The 19,608-nt window shown below is 36.9% G+C and overlaps 1 protein-coding gene across 4 annotated transcripts in view; it reads right to left on the bottom strand.

Moving 5' to 3' along the window:
* The window catches only part of LOC127873184 (uncharacterized), a 78,418-nt gene that overhangs the window by 58,044 nt on the left and 766 nt on the right, over positions 1–19,608 (bottom strand). For 2 of the 4 annotated variants that reach the window (XM_052416911.1, XM_052416909.1), the window contains exon 2: positions 12,265–12,436. The exons of 1 other annotated variant lie outside the window; for it this stretch is intronic. In XM_052416911.1, coding sequence (XP_052272871.1) covers positions 12,265–12,386 — 122 coding nt within the window. In that variant the 5' untranslated portion in view covers positions 12,387–12,436. Of the gene's footprint in view, positions 1–12,264; positions 12,437–18,818; positions 19,080–19,608 lie in introns of those variants that run through there. One more of the 4 variants, XM_052416910.1, reaches the window with a different exon arrangement.

Raw genomic sequence — 19,608 nt, 5'->3', positions numbered from 1 at the left:
ACGTCATGGTGAAGACATGCTCAGACAAGAGATCTGCGGTCGGAGACAGACGCCCCCCCCCCCCCCCCCCCCACAAACAACAACACTAACAACAAAAACAAACAGGGCCTTGACACACGATTTCTGTTGCAAGCAACACACCTTTAAGTCATGACCAAGACCAATACATCTGGCAATGTATCAGGCGCCATGGTGGAGTCGTTGCTGAGTTACCCATGGACATTGTGCGATATTCCAATTTCAATAGGGGTCATCTACTCCCCAAGGCCAATTCACATGGGAAGTATCAAGCCAATCGGTGAATCAGTTGACGAGTTATTGATCGGAAACGATTACACACTTAGTGTGAAAGTGACCTTTACCTTTGACCTAGTGACCCCCATATCAATAGGGACCATCTACTGTCCAACGCTAATGCAAATGGGAAGTATTAAGACAATCGTTCTCTCCGTCCACAAGTTATTGATCGGATACAATTTTCACTCTTAGTGTGACTGTGACCTTAACCTTTGACCTTGTGACCCCATTTTCAATAGGGGTCATCTACTGGCAAAGGGCAATGCACATAGGAAGTGTCAAGCCAATTGGTCAATCCACTCATAAGTGATTGAATGGAAACGAACTAATCTACGACAGACAGATCGATCGACCGACCGACCGACATCCAGCTAAACAATACACCGCCTCTTCTTCAAAGGGGGGCATAACAATAAGTGAAATGTTGGATAATACTTTATATCCATTTGATAGTATACGATCACATTTACCTTGGGTTTCAGAGACAAGGTCCTACCCGCAAGAAATGTCAATTAACTACAAACAAATCACCTCTGGCGTGCAATTTGCCATGCACTACGTAAAATTCAACAAACATAAATACATCACCGCCATAACGCAGACCACTTCAATGATACAATCGCAAATAGAAAACAAACATTTGTAGACTCTTATGCCAGGTAAAAACTGATTATTTCTTAGAAAGATTTCTGAAAACACTAAAAGTTCAATTACAAGCGAATTCGCCACGTGAGCATAGGAATTTTTCATAACGTAAGTTCCGAGAAAGTAATATCTGATGTGAACGTTGTTCATATGATATAACAAACAGAAAATATCTACCCCGGATATACGTTTAATGAACAAAACAGCATATAGAGCGCTGGTAAACATCGTTAAAGGCACGGACTTATCAGGTTCCGGTATTAGCGCGATAAACCTTGTGTACCGGTCAGCGATATTGATGCAGCATTAAAGGAAAACTGGATAGGCGAATAATGCGTTCGGATAAACATGATCAGTATACTTAATGAGACGAAGAAATGTACAATCGGTTATAAATAACTAAATACACATTTGTAATAAAAAAGTCGTTAAGCGCCAAGTAAAAACAGCAACAGAAAACAGCAAACGTGTAAAATCATTAATTTTCGTTGATTTCGTGGGTTTACAGAGCCATCAATTTGACACAAACAATCAAAACAATAGCAACCCTTTGTTGTTAGATACTAGCTATTCTCTGCGAAGATATTTAGCTAAACATTTAAAATATATATAATCGCTATAGTTGTATATACCTACACTAAACACTAAACGCACAACATAATGAGTACCTTAATGATCTTTTTGGCTGCGATATAATTAGTTTTTTAGAAAGTTCAAATTTATTTTAAAAATGATTTCAATGTAGCACAGTTTGATCTTCATGTTTGTTTACTTCAGTCCGATTGATGTTACATATAAACAATATTTCAAAGAAATGTACGATGACCACTAACAATGAGTGCAGAGATGCGTACATGGCATAAAAGTGAGTGATCCGAGAAAAAGCATTACTGTTTTTTAGACAATAGGGCCAAGATGGCCCTAGTTCGCTCACCTTTTTTTACAAGGCCAGTTGTTCATTGCTTACCGGAAGTTGAAAATTCAGTACTCTAGAGTATATTAGATTGGTTCTCGTCTGTTTACTTTTGCAGTGTGAGCATATGATTTATTTTGATTGAGTACTGTCCATTTGCATGGGTTTTTTGCAATGCAAACATGTGCAAGTAATGCTAATTCTACATGTGTTGACAAGGTTTTTGTAAGATTTGGACCTAGAAATGTGGCCTCTAGAGTGTTTAGAAGGTTTCTCTATAGCCAAATAAGGAATACTGCTCCGCCCACTGGCGGCCATGTTTTTCAACGGACAAGAACCACTTTTGAACTCAACCAACATATCATTAAGGCAAACATTTTGACAAAGTGACATGAAGATTGGGCATGAAATGTGACTTCTACAGTGTTTACAAGATTTTTCTATTTTGTTGACCTAGTGACATAGTTTTTAATCCAGCATGATCCAGTTTCGAACTCGATCGAGGTATCATTGGGACAAATCTTCTGACCAAGTTTCATGAAGATTGGACAAGAAATGTGGCCTCTAGAGTGTTTACAAGGTTTCTCTATAGCCAAATAAGGAAAACTGCCCCGCCCACTGGCGGCCATGTTTTCCAACGGACCGGAACAACTTTTGAACTCAACCAACATATCATTATGACAAACATTTTGACAAAGTTACATGAAGATTTGGCATAAAATGTGACTTTACAGTGTTTACAAGGTTTTTCTTTTTTTTGACCTAGTGACAGTGTTTACAAGGTTTTCCTTTTTTGACCTAGTAACCTAGTTTTTGACCAAGCATGGCCCAGTTTCAAACTCGATCGAGGTATCATTGTGACAAAGCTTCTGACCAAGTTTCATGAAAATCGGACAAGAGTGGCCTTTAGAGTGTTAACAAACCAAATGTGGACGACTGACGGACGGACGGACAGACAAACGACGACCAAAGACCGATCACAAAAGCTCACCTGAGCAATCAGGTGAGCTAAAAAACTACAAGAAAAAGGGTTTAAAGCAACTGCAACGATATTGCATTTTTCACATCAAAATAATGCCTTTAACAATAAACACATTTAGTCAAACGTTACGCTTGCTCGGTAAATCGGTGTATTGGATTTAAATTGTCATCAGAAAAACATGTTACTATAGTACTATAACGAGTATTTAAAGAATTATCTGACACTTAAGAGTTTTAGCAAATGTGAGTATATACGGTACTAAACGAGTACGTTAGAAACCATTGACATGTTGACCTAAATATATTGTTTATTTGCTTTATTCCGTCCCGTGTAACCACATGTACTTGAAAAAAAATTGGGTCCTTATATATATAATAAGAGTAAAGGTACCCAACGATGATTTCACAGGTGTATTGAATAACACAATGCAACAGCATAAAAGATCAAACAATGCACACATATGTCGTTGTGGTTGCCAGCAGGAAGCGTCCATCTATGGTAAAACACCTTTTATTTGATGAAGGATCGTCCAAAAAAGTACGTCCAAAAAAGCCAAAAGTTTCACAAATAGCACCCCAAAATCAAAGTAGGTAATTCCTGACGTCCAGCTGTCACTAATGAATGAAGACGATTTTCGGTAGATTTTTCACAATAAAATAAGAACATTGCTATTATATATGTAAGGACCAAAAAAAAATTACAAGTAACTGTGCATGTAACGATCATACTAATTTGCATATCCGTAGATATAAGCGTTATTAAAGGGGCCTTTTCACAGATTTTGGCATGTTAGGAAGTTTGTCATTAAATGCTTTATATTGATAAATGTAAACATTGGATCTTAAAAGCTCCAGTAAAAAAATCAAGAATAAAATTTAAAAAAGTAGCCGGTACCAGGGCTCGAACCAGTGACCTCCGGAGTCCTGGAGTTAGTCTGAAGTAAAAACGCATTAACCCTCTCGGCTATTCCGCCGAGAATACACAGTGTAAGTATTTTATACCTTATATAAGCAATCTTCGTAGTTTCGTAAATTTAAACGACAACAGAACTCTCCAAATGATTCAATCGTTTCGCGTTGCAACGCTTTATAATTTTTAGGGTTTCAAATCGTCAAAAGAAACATATAATGGCTATATTGAACTTTGGTTAATGTTCTGTAATACTGTTTCCTCACAAATATCATAACTAAAACGAAAATTTGCGAATCTGAAACAACTTTTTTTCAATTTTGTCAATATACCAAACCGTGAAAAGATCCCTTTAACAACGTTTTCTTTTTCATTAAATGCTATACATTGATAAATTGAAACGTCGAAATAAGGCGCTGCAGTGTGAAGCAATAAATACTTTTTAAAAATAAAAAGGGTGACATAACTTGGCCTGAACCACTGACCTTTTGTGAAAAAAAGATTTCGCCAAACCACCCAGTTATCCTTGTTATTAGATCTGCATGTTTTTTTTCACCGCACTCTAGTCCGATTTTAAAAGAAACTAACAGTGACAGCTGAAAACTGAATACATGGAAGCTTAAATGGCTGAAAGGTAAGTGAAGCGAGCAACTGTTAAATGAATCACTGTTGATTAGAGAAAATATGAAAAGCGAATGGTTGAGTATCTGCTACAATATTGCCTTTGTCACATCAGAACAATTCATTAAAGCATTATCATAATCAATCAAACGTAACGCATGCTCAGTAAATCGATAACCATATGGCGTATCGGGTGTTACGAGCTACCAGGAAAAAACATTGTACCGTAGATAAAAAAATATTTAAAGAATAATCTGGCACCTGAGATTAGAAACTAATATAGACAAATCGTTAACAAGTAAGTCACCAACTTGCAGGGAGAAATAAACATTACATTCGCAGCGATTACATGTACCTTTAAAAAGTTTTAATGCAAATATATAACTGCTGGATCATATAATACTGTATGCTTATTTTAGCTGCATACCAGGACAAGATCACAAGATACCCGGTAAATATTAATTTGCGGAAATATGTTTTTATGATTGCCTTGCGATTTAAGAACGATAACAATACAAATTGTTCGCTTTCTGTTTAATACGCCCTTAGTATAATTGAGTGCTTTGTGTTATAGATACATGCAGTTATCGTTTATTACAAGTTCCAACTGTCTTAGGTCGCCCACCTGGGACACGAAGTAACTGACATGTCTTTATCAGCTTCTGTGATGTATTATGAGCCATTTAAATAATCGTGCAAGATCTCATTAAACTGTACATTATTAATAGCAGGCGGTATCATGTTAAATATACCTGGGTCAAGTAAATAAGCGGAATGTTGAATAAAACATTATTTCAAGGTAATTGGATTTTTCCATGACTTACATTTAGTAACACTAAAATCCTCTTATTCGTTTAATAGCTTACGATCCAACTGCCTTAGATATAAAAACACAATCCTATTCACAAGAAATGTCCATTGACTACTAACGGATCACCTCTGGTGTGCAATTTAGCATGTACAACGTAGAAATCATCCAACAAAAAGATATCACCAACATAACACAGACCACTTCAATGATACCATCGCAAATAGGAAACAAACATTTGTAGCTTCTTACACCAGGTAACAACTAATTATTTCTCGCAAATATTTCTGGAAACACTAAAAGTTCAATTACAAGCGGGTTCGCCGCGTGAGCAAAGGTAATTTCTTAACGTAGGTTCCGAGTAAGTCATAACTGATGTGAATGACATTCATATGATATTATATCAGAAATATATACCTTGGAGTGCTTCTCGTTGAAGATATCTTACAAATCAAAATACATATTCCCCATGAAGTGTTGATGTGCAACACACTTTTTTCATGCGAAATTATCCACACTTTGTTCAGTAACGCGTCCTTATAATTATCCAGTTTTATTGCAGAAACATTAAATGGCCTAAGTGTTGAGCAAACTATCGGCACTTCTACATTTATCAATTCGATTGAAATGAAACTTGATATTTATCATATTTATAAAGTGTTAGAAAGACATATTTTCATGCCAAGTGATCCACACTTTCTTAAGTTATGTGCTTGTGTAGAACACACTTTACTTATTTTAAATACATAGTATTGAATATTGCAAGAAAATGTTTATTTCAATAAGAAGTAAGATAAGACCGTCCTAATAAACCTGGCGAAAATGCCCCCGAGTTCTACTTTTCCAGATGTTGTGAACTAAGGTTGTAATATCCTTTTTATGTAGACATAATATATACTACAGTAACGGAAATGATCCATGGTGTTATACATCATTTAGCTTTATTGCATATAAAGTCAAGACTTATTCCTGGCCTGGGTTGATATGTTACCTTATCACAACACGCTCAATGCATTTACGGTCACCTTTTGTCCGTCGTCCGGCAGAGCTATAAATATCTCTGATGCCTAAAAAAACATTACCGCCAGGGGCGGTATTGTTTTTCTTATAAATTCCTTATTGCCACAATCTTTATGAAACTTGGTCAGACAATTTATTTCCGGCTAAGGTTGGAATTTTGTCAAGAGGAATTTAAAACTACGTCACGAGGTCAAATTAAAGAAATGCTTGATAATACTGAAGTTGCTAAAATTATGTGTCAATCTCCATGAAACTTGGTCAAAACGTTTGTCCCGAAAACATCTCAGTCGAGTTCGAAACCGTGTCTCGTGGAATCGTTTGACAAAAAAAACCTACGTAATAATAAATTTCAATAATATCTAGGGCGTATTACAAAGAAAGCGCGCACTTTTTATTGTCATTGTTCGCAATCCGCGAGACAATAATATAGCGATATTTCCGCAAGTTAATATTCAACCGGGATCATGTGATCTGGTGCAGGTATGCGGCTACAAAGAGCATTAGGTAGTAAAGTATGATCCAGTGGTAATATATTTGCAGTTTAAGGTACTCGCTGCGAATGTGATGTTTGTGTCTAATTTCTTTGAAGAAGCGGTGGTGCATGTATATTGTTTTTCATCTGTCCGTCGGTTGGTCGATTTGGTTTTCGGTTTTTAAGTATTTCAAATGGTCGTTCAGTGAGCACATGTTGTTGCCGCGCGATATTTATAGCACGCTTAATCATACGACCATGCTAATTGGCATGATGGTTCCTGGAAGCAAAGGAAGACCTCTACCGATGTTGAGGTCATCTTGTCAAGGTTTAGGTCACAAGGGTTAGTAACACGTTAAATTGCCGTAAATGTATCATGGGAATTTAACCAGTCACTGATTGTATTAAACCAGTAAGTCAGTCCAAGATAGACCACTGTACAGAGAGGTCATAATTTCTTGTTGTCGCGGGCGAGGACCGTTAAGGTTTTGCTGTTATCTTGTAAATTACGAACATTAGAAAGCGTTTGTGTTAAAGATAAATCAACAAAAATAAATCGCAAGGAAAACAGAAATGAAGTTGTGTGTATACATTATCGTTTATTAACGACTATGTGACATTTAGTTTGTTTGTATTTTTGTGTTCTCAACAGTATTTAAGTCATATCTCGGCGGTAAAATAAGCACACCTATTCTGCTGGTATTGCTGGTTTACCAGTACATGTACTAAATGCTTACAGTAACTGACACTTTAAGTATTTGATCAGACCCTGGCGATGGCAGTATAAATAATGGCATAACAAATCCCAACAAAAATTACAGGGCCGGGCCAGGACTAAGCCGATATTACATATGTGATCCTATATGCAACGCGATCTGCGAGTAATTCGCGGTGAAATACAACACATTCAGGTAGCTTTAAATGACTAAATATATTATAAGCATCCTAACATCCTACAGCTCGAATATGTCGCATTAAATTGTGATAAAATGCGTTCGTGCAATAAAGCTAAATGATGTAATAACACTATGGATCATTTAGCCGACTGAAGTGTATATTATTTATACATAAAGAGAATGTGAAAACCTGGACTCACAACATCGGAATATTATATATAAAGGAGGCATTTCAGCCAAGTTATAAGAAAAATCTTGCTTACCGTCTTTTTAGCTCACCTGATTGCTCATGTGAGCTTTTGTGACCGGTCTTTGTCCGTCGTATGTCCGTCCGTCCGTTAACATTTGCTCGTAAACACTCTAGAGGCCACATTTCTTATCCCATCTTCATGAAACTTGGTCAGAAGCTTTGAAATCTCGGCCGAGTTCGAAACTGGTTGTGCCGGGTCAAAAACTAGGTCCCAAAAAAAAGAAAAACCTTGTAAAAACTGTAGAAGTCACATTTTATGCCCAATCTTCATGTAACTTTGTCAACTGTTTGTCTTAATGATATCTTGGTTGAGTTCAAAAATATACATATAGAGAAAACTGCCCCACCCCCTGGCGTCCATGTTTTTTCACTGATCACGACTATTTTCACACTGAACCAAGATATCTATAAAACCAATGTTTTGACCAAGTGTCATGATGATTGGACAAAAAATGTGTCTTCTAGAGTGTTCACAAGCTTTTTTTACTGCAGAAATATAAGGAAAAAGACCCCCCCCCCCCCCTGACGGCCATGTTTTTTTACCGATCCGAACCATTTTCGAATTCAACCGTCGTATCCAGGAAACACATATTCTGACCAAATTTCATAAAGATTGGGCGAAAAATGTGTCGTCTAGACTGTTCACATGTTTTCACTATATACATATAGAGAAAAATGCCCCATCCCCTGGTGGCCATGTTTATCCACTGATCACAACCATTTTCAAACTCGTCCGAGATATCCACATAACCAAATGTTTTGACCAAATTTCATGATGATTAGACAAAATAATATGACTTCTAGAGTGTTTTTTCCATATAAATATAAAGAAAATAACCCCCTGGCGGCCATGTTTTTTTACCGATCCGAACCATTTTCGAACTCAACCGACGTAGCCAGTAAATAAATGTTCTGACCAAATTTCATGAAGATTTGACCAAAAATATGACTTCTAGAGTGTTCACATGTACGTATAGAGAAAAATGCCCCGCCCCCCCCCCCCTGGCGGCCATGTTTTTTCACCGATCTGAACCATTTTCAAACACGTCCGAGATATCAATGCAACAAATGTGTTGACCAAGTTTCATGATGATTGGGCAAAAAATGTGTCTCCTAGAGTGTTCACAAGGTTTCTCTATAGCCATATAAGGAATACTCCCCCGCCTGGCGGCCATGTTTTTCAATGGACCGAAACCATTTTTGAACTCAATCAACATATCATTAAGACAAACATTTTGACAAAGTTACATGAAGGTTGGGCATCAAATGTGACTTCTGCAGTGTTCACAAGGTTTTTCTTTTTGTTTACCTAGTGACCTAGTTTTTGATCCAGCATGACCCAGTTTCGAACTCGGTCGAGGTATCATTGCGACAAATGTTCTGACCAAGTTACATGGTGGCCTCTAGAGTGTTCACACGGCAAATGTTGACGACGGACGCACGACGCACTACACACGACGCACGACGGACAAAAGGCGATCACAAAAGCTCACCATGAGCACGTTGTGCTCAGGTGAGCTAAAAAAAGGCGAAAATTGTGGCCCATGGAGCATGCACAACCTTTTTCTTAAATTTAACCAAATTACATAGTTTTGGACCCCTCGACCCTCGTGACCCAAGTCATTGGGGAAAATGGGATATTTGGAAGTTAATAAGGAAAACCGCCCTATCCCATGTTTAAACGAACCAGAACAATTTCTTAACTCAGAAGGACAAGGAACATAAGATGATCAAAAAAGCTTACCATGATCGTGTTGTGCTCAGGTGAGCTAAAAAGCGTTACCAGCATGTCGAGATATGTTACAAGCAGTTTTGTTTGTAAGTTTGTTTAGATGTTTGCGTTTTCAACATTATTTTAGTCATATCATTTAATTTTAATCATATCAATTAACTACTCCCAACTTTCCTGGTGTGGCTGGTAAACCGGTAATAAGTGCACACAGTAACTGACAACTGGTCTACTTGATTCAGAGGCAAGTGGGAGAAATGTCTAAGAAATAATTGTATTAACATGCCCACACAAATTATGTGACCAAGAAAAAGTATAGAGTAAATATGTATTCTTACCTCCAACGCCATCTGGTAAAACACATGGTGTAAACAACACTTTCAGAAAAGTGAAAATGTGTCTTGTTCTGAGAAAACTGGGCATAATGCATGTGCGTAAAGTGCCGTCCCAGATTAGCCTGTGCAGTCCGCACAGGCTAATCAGGGACGACACTTTCCGCTTAAACTTGATTTTCGGTAAGAAGGGACTTCCTTCAAACTAAAAATATCATAAAAGCGGAAAGTGTCGTCACTGATTAGCATGTGCGGACTGCACAGGCTAATCTGGGACGGCACTTTACGCACTTGTAGTATGCCCAGTTTTCTCAGAACAAGACACAAATGACTAACCAGTATTGATTTCAGTCTAACATTAAGAGCTCAAACATTTCGCACAAAGTTGTGATCAGATACCTTGATGCAATAAAGCTTAATGGTGTATAACACCATGGATCATTTCCCTAACTTGAATATGTAATATATCTACACGCAATGTCTATTAAAACCGAGGCGCACAACATCTCAATAACAAAGAACCAGAAAGAATTTCTAACTTGTTTATTAGGATAATTTTGTCTAAACATTTACTTGAATTATTTATTTTTAAGGTTGCCAAATGGGTTGGAAGATTACAAAAGTTCAGAGATTTCAAATGAATCGGCTTAAAAATGTGTCTTGCTCATCTACACGTCATAAGCATGACAATATTTCAAAGGTTTCAATTCATTCGTATAACGAACTATAGAAGTATCATTAGTTCGCTGAACAATCATAGAACATTAAATGTTTATGTCATAAAAAAGTTCAAGGGAAAATAACGTGTGGATCACCGGGCATGAAAAATAAGTTTTGCACCTCTACACTTCATGGCAAAGACATGTTTGAATATAGAATTATTTATTTGCCCGAGAAATGATGAAGTAGTTAGCTCCACAAACTTATAAAATTTGATGCGAAAACAAGAGATGTGTTTGTCAGAAACACAATGCCCCCTTCTGCGCCGCTTTGAAGCGATATATTTGACATTTGACCTTAAAAGATGACCTTGACCTTTCACCACTCAAAATGTGCAGCTCCATGTCATGAGATACCGATGCATGCCAAATATCAAGTTGCTATCTGAAGCGACATAGAAGTTATGAGCATTTTTCGAAACCTAAACGCGAAACCTAAACTCAAAGTGTGACGGAAGGACAGACGGACAGACGGACAGACAGACAGACAGACAGACAGACAGACAGACAGACAGACAGACAGACAGACAGACAGACAGACAGACAGACAGACAGACAGACAGACAGACAGACAGACAGACAGACAGACAGACAGACAGACAGACAGACAGACAGACAGACAGACAGACAGACGGACGGTCCGATCACTATATGCCCTCCTTCGGGGGCATACAAACGACAACACAACCGAACGCCAAACAGATAGCGTGACTCAAATGTACCCCCTGCAAACGTTTGTGTGCGGGGGTGTTATCAACTGAGCAAAAACTTCAGCATTATGTATACATTTATTACCTTATACATACGAGTATGAGTTAATATGTGTCTTGTTCTGATAAAACTGAGCATAATGCATGTGCGTAAAGTATCGTCCCAGATTAGCCTGTGTAGTCCGCACAGTTTAATCAGGGACGACACTTTCCGCTTAAACTAGATTTTCGGTAAAAAGGGACTTCCTTTAAACGAAAAAAATACCATTACAGCGGAACGACACTTAACGCACATGCATATTGCCCGGTTTTCTCAGTACGCGACTCATATGTATAGTGGTACTTTCTTCCAGATACCTTTCATATACAAACGCATAAAAAGCAAAAACTGTCGTCCACCTTTTATAAGGTCTCGCTCAGTATATATCCATAAGCTGCAGATAAAGAAGTTATATAATGGGGCCCAAATACCAATTATATATTAAACCTTGGTCAATATCTATGAGAACAATTATACAAAGAAACGCGAATATCGATCAGAAAACCATCCTTGTATAATATGATAAAAACACACACATACATCACAAACGTTTCCAATTAACTAAGCTGATAACAGAACGAATAAAGAACGCAGCATCCAACGGCACTATTCTACGGATTCCGTTGGGTGCCATATTAACTTTCGCCTGTCGACCTTTGAAGTAGACACACGACAATCAAGGCGACGCGTGACACGATTATTGACAACTTTCAAACGACAATATAACATTAAAGACGAAACGCGACATTTAAATATTTGCTTGCCGTCGCTAATAGTGCCTCGAGTCTAACTCAAAAGTCGATATTGACATTCAATATGGCACTAACCGGATTCCGTATGCCGACACAATGTGTCGCTTTATCCAATAATTGCTATACAATTAACACCATATCGTCAATTATTCAATTGAGCACGACTCACCTGTTTGATGTTGCCTGTGCGAATGAAGCAGACGCCGTTGACATGGTAACTTGATAATTGACGAGCGCGCAGTGGTGCATGAAACCGATGAAATACACGTGTTGATAACGCAATAGGTCCATATTTTTCTTCTCCTTCAAGGTCACTCTCGAATATTCATGTTGTCTGCCGACTGAAGCATGTAACAAAAAATAGCCAGATCCTTGTTATAAGTATGGCTGAAACAATTTTTATGTAATAATAAACGTGCACGTTGAATTTTTGCAACAAAATCTCTGCAAAACAAACTAATAACAAATAATTACTTATCGGTATATCTTATCGTAGGCGTAATCTATGTTCTTTATATAATCTGTAAAATAATAAGCCTTGTGATATGTATTTATCGTACCGAACATTGGCTAAATAAATTACAGAATTGATATTAGGTTTTAAATAAACGGAACATAGTATACTGATTTTTGTAACACGAGTCCAACTTAAAACAAGAGTTCCGCGGTCGGAGATGACCGCATTGAAGCCGGATTTTTGATTTAAATGACAGGAAAGTACCTTTCGTGTTTTTGTCAATGCAATACTTAAATTACTGAAATATTGTTCAAAGGTCAAAATGAAATGTAAGTACTTTTCAAGGCATGAGCAAAGTTTGAGATTCTAGGTCCAAGCATACCAAAGTTACAACAATTTTAACATTTTAACATTTAAGTTCACAGTGACCTTGACCTTCAAATGAATGACATTGAAATGAATGACCTTGAAATGACCAGTGGTCATCTAAGTGTGCTTGCAAACCTTTACGTCAAGTTTGAGATTCTAGGTCCAAGCATACCAAAGTTATAACAATTTTAACATTTTAACATTGAAGGTCACAGTGACCTTGACCTTCAAATGAATGACCTTGAAATGTCCAGTGGTTACTTACTAGTTCTGGCCAACCTTCATGTCAAGTTTCAAGACTCTAGGTCCAAGCATACCAAAGTTATAACAACTTTAACATTTTTACATTCAAGGTCACAGTGACCTTGACCTTCAAATGAATGACCTTGAAATGTCCATTGGTTACTTACTAGTTCTGGCCAACCTTCATGTCAAGTTTCAAGACTCTAGGTCCAAGCATACCAAAGTTATAACAACTTTAACATTTTTATATTGAAGGTCACAGTGACCTTCACCTTCAAATGAATGACCTTGAAATGACCAGTGGTCATCTGTTAATCCTGGCCAACCTTCATGTCAAGTTTGAAGACTCTAGGTCCAAGCATACCAAAGTTATACCATGAAATAAGAACTTTAACATTTTTACATTCAAGGTCACAGTGACCTTGACCTTCAAATGAATGACCTTGAAATGACCAGTGGTTACTAACTAGTTATGGCCAACCTTCATGTCAAGTTTCAAGACTCTAGGTCCAAGCATACCAAAGTTATAAGAACTTTAACATTTTTTATATTGAAGGTCACAGTGACCTTGACCTTCAAATGAATGACCTTGAAATGACCAGTGGTCATCTGTTAATCCTGGCCAACCTTCATGTCAAGTTTGAAGACTAGGTCCAAGCATACCAAAGTTATACCATGAAATAAGAACTTTAACATTTTCGAGCACGCCGCCACCCCGCCCGCCCGCCCGCCCGCCCGCCCGCCCGCCCGCCCGCCCGCCCCCCCGCCCGCCCGACAACATCAATCTATAAGCCGAGATTTTTTCGAAAAAAATCCGGCTAACAAAGAGCTATTACAGCTGTAAAAGGCGATCAAATACCCTTTGTTTCGCTTTGACATAGCTATTGGTATTTCTTCAACAACAGAAAACACATTGAAATTACTGACAAAGTAATAAAATAAAGAGCATCAACGAAACGATTAGGCTTGGAATGCAAAAGAAGCCTGTACGCGGAAATTGTTCAGACGCAGTTGACCATTGACTTTGAAATCAAACTTTGAATTAAAATGTTAAGTATTAAGCATTGGGCATGCGCTAGACATTTCGACCAGACATAAGAAAAACAATCCTCAAATCATGCAGGCATTAATAATTTATAGAGAGGATCGAAATTAAGATAATCCATAATAATGGAAAATGGTTACTTAGATGCAATATATAAACATTTAATTACAATACTGAATATAAAAGGGCGGAAATTAAAAAGATTACTGCAAGACAGTTCTTTATATGGAAAGTTGATCAACAAGATAAGCTTTTTTTGAATAAGTACAAATAAATGAAACAAGAAGTGATGAAATATTGCAAACCATGCTACATGTATATGAATCAGAAATATGTATGAAAGGAGCTTTTTTGGGGAGCAAGTAAATGCCCGGATGTAAATGTCATTTCTGATTGGCTAGACGTTTATTCATGCTCTTGTTTTAATACATCATTACTATTTACGAGACAGAACGACTTTTTCATTCGGAAGCTTAGGTTAAAATTATACCAGTTTTTCTTGATTTGTGTGTTACTATTTATTATGTTGTTACAATCTCTTCATTAAATATAATTTGAATAAGAAATTAAAACTTGAGAACGTGTGCTCCAAAATACTGTATTTTCCCCCTCCCCCCACCCCCCACCTCTCGCTACCTCAAAATCGCAAGGTAAATATTTGCCGTCACCAAATTTAACGACATTACAGCCCTAAAAAACGACAGTCATCTGCAAGAAAAAAAATACAATTTTTAATCCGTTTAAACGTACCCAATTAGTAAATACATTTAAAAGCTATGTTATCTCAAAATAAAATACGACGAGATTCACTTTGTTAAAACACATTACTGATTATGCAAAATGTAAGCAAAAAGCAAGAAAAATATTTATTTTAATGATGGCATATATGAAACAATTCGTGGAAATACGAAAATTTAGTCAAAATCTGGTTCCCATCCACGTTGTTAACGGAATTGTTAACAGAATTTGGCATTTTTTCAAATTGCTGAATTATGTTGTTATATGTGCATTCTGCCATTTTCACGATGCGTAAATGCGTATGTTTTATGCTTATAATACCATTGCCACAATATGTAACTGTGCTGTGTTCACAAACATTTGCCTATAGCGTAATCATACGCTTAATGTGTTAGCTATAATTGTAACGAAACTTATCTTTGTTGTTTCATGTGTATTCTACAATTTACCACGAAACATTACTTTCTTGTTTAAAATGTATACACATATTTGCTAACATAAGTAAAGTTGTTGTTTCGTGTGAACAGTGCAACTTTCAATGACGCGTAACTGTGCAGTTTTAAGTGTATATACTACCATTCGTTGTGATGCATAACTAGTGAATGGTGTTTTACGTTTATACTACCGGTGGCTACGATTTGTTAAGGTGAGCTGAAAACGTTAAGTGAAATATTGTCAATGAAATAAGGACACAGTCATCACCAGAACGTTACCTGCTTACGTAGTGTTACATGATATTTCACTTATATTGTAAATAGGTAAGCGATTGGGCCGTCAAAGCCCCCCCCCCCCCTCTCGTCTTGTTAATTGTATGTTTGACCTTGAAAGTGACATTAATTTTTAGATTTTAATCAAGAAACTTGTATTTTCAAAAGCAGGAACGAATCAAATTAGATTAATTAAAATAAGAAGGACATTTATGTTGACTTTTGATTTCATATAAAGACATAGATGTTGAAAGAAGCAATCTGGCTTTGCTACTTACCACGACGTCTCATTTGTGTCAAGTAAATTCGAAAAACTTGTATAAATTCAAAATTTAAGAGATCGAACGAGCCGTGTTTATTTTTTTTGAAAATTAATAATTGCTAATAATTGTTTCACCCTATACCTTAAATAATACATAAGGTCCTTCACACATCAATTATTTTAACTGATGCAGAGCTATAGAAAACGAGTAAGGGCTCTCTGACACATGCATATTGTCATCTGTTATGCCGTTTGACATCTTATATATGACATTCACCTTGAGCAACCTAGTCATCGTGTAGCCAACCAGCCAACCTGAGAGCAGGCTATGTTGTTAGCTCATAGTCTTACGTAAGGCGGGTGCGCAATTCCAATTGCTATTCGGCAATATAGCTTTTTTGCTAAACAAAAAGTTACAAATTGCCGATTACCGGTATTGCATGTCAATTGCTTATTTCTATTTTCATTACCTGTAACTTTGATTAGCACCTGGTATTTAGTTACCAGTCATTGTTAATCAGCAAACAATTATGTTAATAAGCAAATGTCATTAAGATCTAATTCGTACTTAAAAACTGGTATTAGGCAAATGGCAACTATCAATCAGCAATTTGAAAAAAAAATGCAATCAGCAAATGCCATTTGGAAAGTAGCAACTGGCGTGTTGCAAACATCATAGAACAATTCATTTTGCAGTAAGCAACTGTTATGTACGGAATCCGGATAGTGCCATCTATTATATCGCCCTTCTTTCATCAAGGGCGACACTAGACACAGGAAGCGATACACGATATTATTCGCGACAGTCGCGGCGACGTACGATATTTTGAGCGACAGTCGCGGCGACGCACGATATATTTAACACGATATATCGCCCTTGTGTAGGTAGCCCAAACGGCGATATATCGTGTTAAATATATCGTGCGTCGCCGCGACTGTCGCGCAAAATATCGTACGTCGCCGTGACTGTCGCGAACAATATCGTGCGTCGCCGCGACTGTCGCGAAAAATATCGTGCGTCGCCGCGACTGTGCGAAAAATATCGTGTATCGCTTCGTGTGGCGTGTCTCGCATTCAAAGGACGACACTAGACTCACGAAGCTACGCACTATATTTTGAGCGACAGTCGCGGCGACGCACGATATTTTATTTTTCAAATATCGCCCATATTATCCTAATCTCGTGTATCGCGGTCTAATTTCAGACCGCGACACTAGACACACGAAGCGAGACTCGATATTTTGCTCGACAGTCGCGGCAACGCACGATATTTGTACTGTTCAAATATAGCTGTAATAATATCGCATGTCCACTGTCGTGTTTTCAAAAAATCAGGGGAGACAAAAAGAGGACTTTTTTACGTCATCAAATAGTGCATCATGTCGTATATATATCTTTTGATATAATATTATTTTATAATAATGTTTATGTCTGATCAGCAATTAAAATGTATATGATTGATATAGAAAGCTAATTGCTTCTTATACTTCCATCTGGCCATAAATAAATATTTAATATTACATACATATTTTATATAAACGTATATTTGATGATAGGAAAATCGCTTGGAATAACGATTTTGAATATAACACTGAGTTCCCTAGGTTGAGTTATTAGTTGTTCGGTTCTACGGTTCAACGTGCATTACGTGCTTTTTGTTTAAATCATATTAGACATGCACAAAAGTACAGTGTGAACTTTATCTGAATATAATTATATAAGAGTCATTTATAATATGTCTGGAACCCTATTAAGCAATGTGAAACAAACGTTTTGCGCCCTTCAAAAGCGTTTTTGTTAGCCGATATAAATATTATAAAATTGTTGTTTGCACTGTATGCAGTTTTATTTATGCGAATAATTTATTTGACAACGCATTATAAAAGGTATTTAAAAGGTAAAACAATAACAGCAACAAAAATACCGTCTAATTAATGTATCAATAGACTGGACATTAATGTTGCTCGTCAATAATCTGGATTACCTATAAATGATAATTACACATGTACTAAAAAGAAATCTCCTGGTTTCATATTGATGTCTTACTTTACGTTAAACGTTATCTACAAATATGTAATTCTATTGGAAATGATACCGATTATAATTATATATTATCTTAAAATTGATATAAATTTTACTCCATTGTTCAAATTTCTGAATAGTTTTAAATATATATCATTGTCAATTGATATCAAAATTATTATGAAAATTGATTTATGTGTACTCGGTATACTAATGCTAGAATAGTCTGTTATAAGTGTGTCGAGGGCAGCAATATTGATAATAATGGTTAAAACGATATTTTTCGCAACAGTCGCGGCGCCGCACGATATTTTTCGCGACAGTCGCGTCGACGCACAATAATTTGCGCGAAAGTCGCGTCGACGCACGATATATTGAACACGATATATCGCCTTTTGGGCTACCTAAACAAAAGTATAAACAATGGCGATATATCGTGTTAAACATATCTTACGTCGTCGCGACTGTCGCGCAAAATATCGTGCGTCGCCGCGACCGTCGCGAAAAATATCGTGCGTCGCCGCGACTGTCGCGAAAAATATCGTGTATCGCTTCGTGTGTCTTATTGTCGCCCTTGATGAAAGAATGGCGATATTATAGATGACACTATCCGGATTCCGTAGTTATTTACCAACTGGTTATGGAGCAAAAATTATCGCTCACGAGCATTCCATAGCCTTGTATTGTTGATAAAATCATGCTTTAAACCTAAACAATATATTTCGGATACTGATATATTCGGACATGTTTAACAACAAACATAAACAGTGCGTCTGCTAACATACTTGCTCAGACGCCCGTACTATTTCTTAGTTGGAAATTATAAAGTATATCATTATACAGTTTTTACCCAAGTTAAAAACATATATAGTTGTCTTACCTGTGTTTGCACATCTATTGTTTCTGTCACTTTTCCAAAGTGTTCAACTATCTATAGGATTGTCTTGAATAGGTGAGTAAGTGCTTTCCCTTTCTTAAACTTCTTGTTATTCCTGGTAATCCGTGAATCATTCAATTCAAGATTTCCCTGTACAATGAACTCCAGTGTGAGAACTGGTTTATCAAAATAAAAACAGCTCTGTTCCTATGGAAACGGATCTAAAAGTTGATTCTTAATGTTTATAGACGGTCCAGTTCTATTCACGTTCACGACATTCATAAAACAGAACAGATTTTAATGATTGTAAGGGTGCGGCAAAATGTGGTTTCCACTTTTGAAGTGAATCACTCAATGTTTCGAGAATAAAAATAACTTTCATGAGTTAACTTGAGAACTTCTCTTAGTTAACCCATTTATGCCTAGTGGACACTCCCATCCTTCTAAATTGGATCAGTTAAGTTCCAAAATTAGGGATGTCTAGTATATTTATTGCTATATTTAGAATATTTCTTACAGAAATTCCTTTAACCAAACAGCGCAGACCCTGATGAGACGCCGCATCATGGGTCTTCGCTGTTTGCCAATGCCTTTTTTCTAGACGCTAGGCAAAAATGGGTTAACGAGACTATCAAAATAATAAATAGTTGGTTTATTATCTTAAGGCCATCTGTTTCATCGAAATAATTCAATCTGGATTTTAACTGTATTCAGTAACCTCATACGTCCAATCTAAATTTTAAATTAAGATCAAAGTGTTGATAGAAACAACATTTTCTTTTTTTAATTATCG

This window comes from Dreissena polymorpha, chromosome 3 (assembly GCF_020536995.1).
Source record: "Dreissena polymorpha isolate Duluth1 chromosome 3, UMN_Dpol_1.0, whole genome shotgun sequence".
Taxonomy (NCBI): Eukaryota; Metazoa; Mollusca; class Bivalvia; order Myida; family Dreissenidae; genus Dreissena; species Dreissena polymorpha.
Note: the sequence above shows the minus strand (reverse complement) of the source record. Positions and strands in the feature narration are given on the sequence as shown.